The 3,101-nt window shown below is 43.3% G+C and overlaps 1 protein-coding gene across 5 annotated transcripts in view; it reads right to left on the bottom strand.

Moving 5' to 3' along the window:
* Positions 1-1,851: 1,851 nt before the first annotated feature.
* The window catches only part of LOC102697389 (netrin-G2), a 69,862-nt gene continuing 68,612 nt past the window's right edge, over positions 1,852-3,101 (bottom strand). For all 5 annotated transcript variants that reach the window (XM_069183182.1, XM_015366940.2, XM_015366945.2 and 2 more), the window contains one exon: positions 1,852-2,739. In XM_069183182.1, coding sequence (XP_069039283.1) covers positions 2,516-2,739 — 224 coding nt within the window. In that variant the 3' untranslated portion in view covers positions 1,852-2,515. The remainder of the gene's footprint in view (positions 2,740-3,101) is intronic.

The following is a 3,101-nucleotide window of genomic DNA, read 5'->3' as shown; positions in this document are numbered from 1 at the left end:
CGGTGGGTGGGTCTGAGTTTTGACTTTATTCAGGCCTGGTTGCTGGAGCAGTTGGCCTGAACAAGATGAATATATAATGTTTACTGGTTATCTTTTGTCATGTGGCGATGCTTTAACTGTGCCTTTGACCAATCTGATTTCCTAGTTAAAAGCATTAAAACAGTTTGGCTTTATCAGTTCCTCCAGCAACGTTTACAGCCAGGTGATGCAGATCATTTATCCCAGCTCCTGTGGAACTCATTTTTCAGTCCTGCAATTTACTGATATGTGTGCATACAGTACAGTTGCATATTTACTTTCATCATTTCTTGAACGAGATTTCCAGCAGTATTCTTTTCAAGAGAAATGAGATGTATATAGTGTTCAGTCCTATGAGAAGTTCACTCATTTTGGATGATAGTGATAGAGGTGTACGGCACTGTTGTGCAGTCGTTAGTGTTGGTGCCTTGCAGCGCTAGGGACCTGTGTGCTACAGTTGTATGCAAAGGTTTGGGCACTCCTGGTCAAATTGCATGTTTCACAGAATCTTTAAGTGAAAAGGATTAACACTACCTCTGCAGGGTACAAACTTAAACATATTTCTGCACATTTTAATGCACAGTTACTATTTATTTTCTGAATTAATGAATTAAGTCAGACAGTACTTTGTAACATCTCCTTTTGCAGAAATCAGCTTCCAGACATTTCTTGTAGCCAGCTGAGAGTTCTCTCCCCTTGCTCTAGGATGTTTTCCCCACTTTTCCTTGCTGAACTCTTCTAGCTCATGAATATTCTTAGGCCACCTTGCATAGCATGTCTGAGATCTCCCCACAGATTTTCAATAATATTTTAGTCTGGGGACTGAGTGGCCATTCTAAAACCTTCATCTTTCAAATCCCGTAAGTACCTCATGGTTGAATTTGAGGTAAATACTGGGGTTTTGAAATGTCATGGTGTCCAAACGTTTGCATACAACTTGTATCTGCGTGGAGTTTTTAATATGTTCTTGTGTTGACATGGATTTCCTCTTGGTGCTTCACTTTCCTCTCACAGTCCAAAGACATACTGGTAGGTTAATTGGCTCCTGGGAAAATTGGCCCTGGCGTGAGTGTGTGTGCCCTGCAGTGGACTGGCATCCTGTCCAGGGTGTATCCTGCCTTGTCCCCATTGCTTGCTGGGATAGACTCCAGCTCCACCACCATCTTGTGTTGGATAAAGAGGTTAGAAGAAGGATGGATGAGAAAAGTACTATATTCATATGCTCTGTTCTCCTATATTATAGGGCAAGGGATATATTTGGCTACATTGTAGTCAAGTAGCTGATTTTTTCAAATGAACTATCTTGTAACAGACACCAAAAATGGAGAACACTACAATACTGAGGGTAGACCTTTAGTTTGTTTTAGACCACTGGGTGGTACTTTTCTTTGATAGGTTATCCCAAACCAGTTCATCAATTTGATAACGTGGTTCTTTGAGCTGTATTGTAACGCATACGGCCACCATTGCAGGTTGTTCGAGCCATGAGGCTGATGGGAGATTTCCCTTTGGCTCAAGTGGCTGGGTCCCTGTTGAATTATGCTGGAGGCCCGGGTTCGAGTCCCCGACGGTAGGGGGCCGACCTGAGGCGGCAGAGGCGAGGGCGCATACCCACGTGAACCCCGAAGCATTACAGTACGAAGTGTGGAAAGTGGAAAGGATAGATATGTTTTTAAAATATTTTAGTTACTGATGCAATATGTTTCTTATTAATATTTTTATCTGGGTTTTACAGTCAAGCTAGTAAAATAATTGACACTACAAGCATGAAAAGAATAAGCAAATAACAGTCACATTTACTGTTGAGATTTACAGTGTAATAAAATGCCCATCTTGGATTTTTATTTTTTTAATGATAACGTTTACTTGGAACAAAAATAACAATTTCTACAAAAAATATTCAAACAATGTATATATTCAAACAGTATATAATAGTAATATATTATATTTCTTTATTTGGATAAGTAATATTCTGTGTTTGCGTCCTGAATGCCGTGAAAAACACTGTTCACAATCGGGAAGGATACAAACACAGAGTTGGATTTTTCTTTTTTCTTCCCAACTTCAGACAACATGACCCCTTTAGACCACGGATGAAATGAACCAATATTGCGGAAAATAAAATGTGGAAACGATTTTTGTTTCGAAAAACCTGGCTATTTTTTTAATAGGCTGCAGCAGCGTTTACAATCCATCTCGGTCCGAAAACTATATGGATAAGTGCAGTATTTAGTGGGGTAGGGAGGGGAAACTTGCAACTACAAGAAGAAAAACACCTCTTTTTTCCCCCGTCTTTCTCTTTTCGTACGTTCTAAGTATTTATTTGGTATGAAAGTCAGTTCAGCACTGACGCTGGCGAGAAAAGTCTCAGATCAGACGTGGGTCTGCGAACCGGTCCTTGCGAGTGGCCCTCTCTTCTGCAGTGTGTTGGTGGACGCAGAGCACCGAGAGGGAGGCGAAGTCCAGTACCGGGAAAGCTCCCCACCCCGTGTTGCGCTCAGTAAGCAGTTAATATGGCCAGCTGGCTTAGCGTGGCGCAGAGCAGGAGGGTGGCGAGGCTGAGGTACGAGGCTGAGGCGGCGTCGCACTCCCCGTTTTCTTTGGCGCACTTGGGCTGCTCGCAGAGGACTCCTGTGAAGCCGGGAAAGCACAGGCACCGCTGGTTCTGGTGGCAGGTCCCCCCGTTCTGACACAGCAAGAACTCCTCGTCGCAGACGTTGGCTGCCGGAGAAGAAGCAAAAGCAGGAGGGAGGCGTCAGCTTCGTGAGAGGAAATGGTGGTGTTCACCTGCTCGTTTCTAGTTCTCCACAAATCAGCATTATTCCGGTTATTCCTCAACGTCAGGATGTTCAGGTCTCTGGGGGTTTATTCAGACGCCTGCTGGCTAGAGACATTTGGACACGGATATATCTGTACATCCTCTACAACCCCAATGTATGAACGGAAGATTGAGGTACTCTATCCCCACAGGATGGAAAATATCCAACATCCTTGTGGCTTGAAAATTAATCTGAGTACACGGACAGTTAATTTTACTTCAGCCAAATCCAGACCAGTTTACTATCCCTAAAGCCCCAGTGAGC

Source organism: Lepisosteus oculatus, chromosome 24, assembly GCF_040954835.1.
Source record: "Lepisosteus oculatus isolate fLepOcu1 chromosome 24, fLepOcu1.hap2, whole genome shotgun sequence".
NCBI classification, from domain to species: Eukaryota; Metazoa; Chordata; class Actinopteri; order Semionotiformes; family Lepisosteidae; genus Lepisosteus; species Lepisosteus oculatus.
Note: the sequence above shows the minus strand (reverse complement) of the source record. Positions and strands in the feature narration are given on the sequence as shown.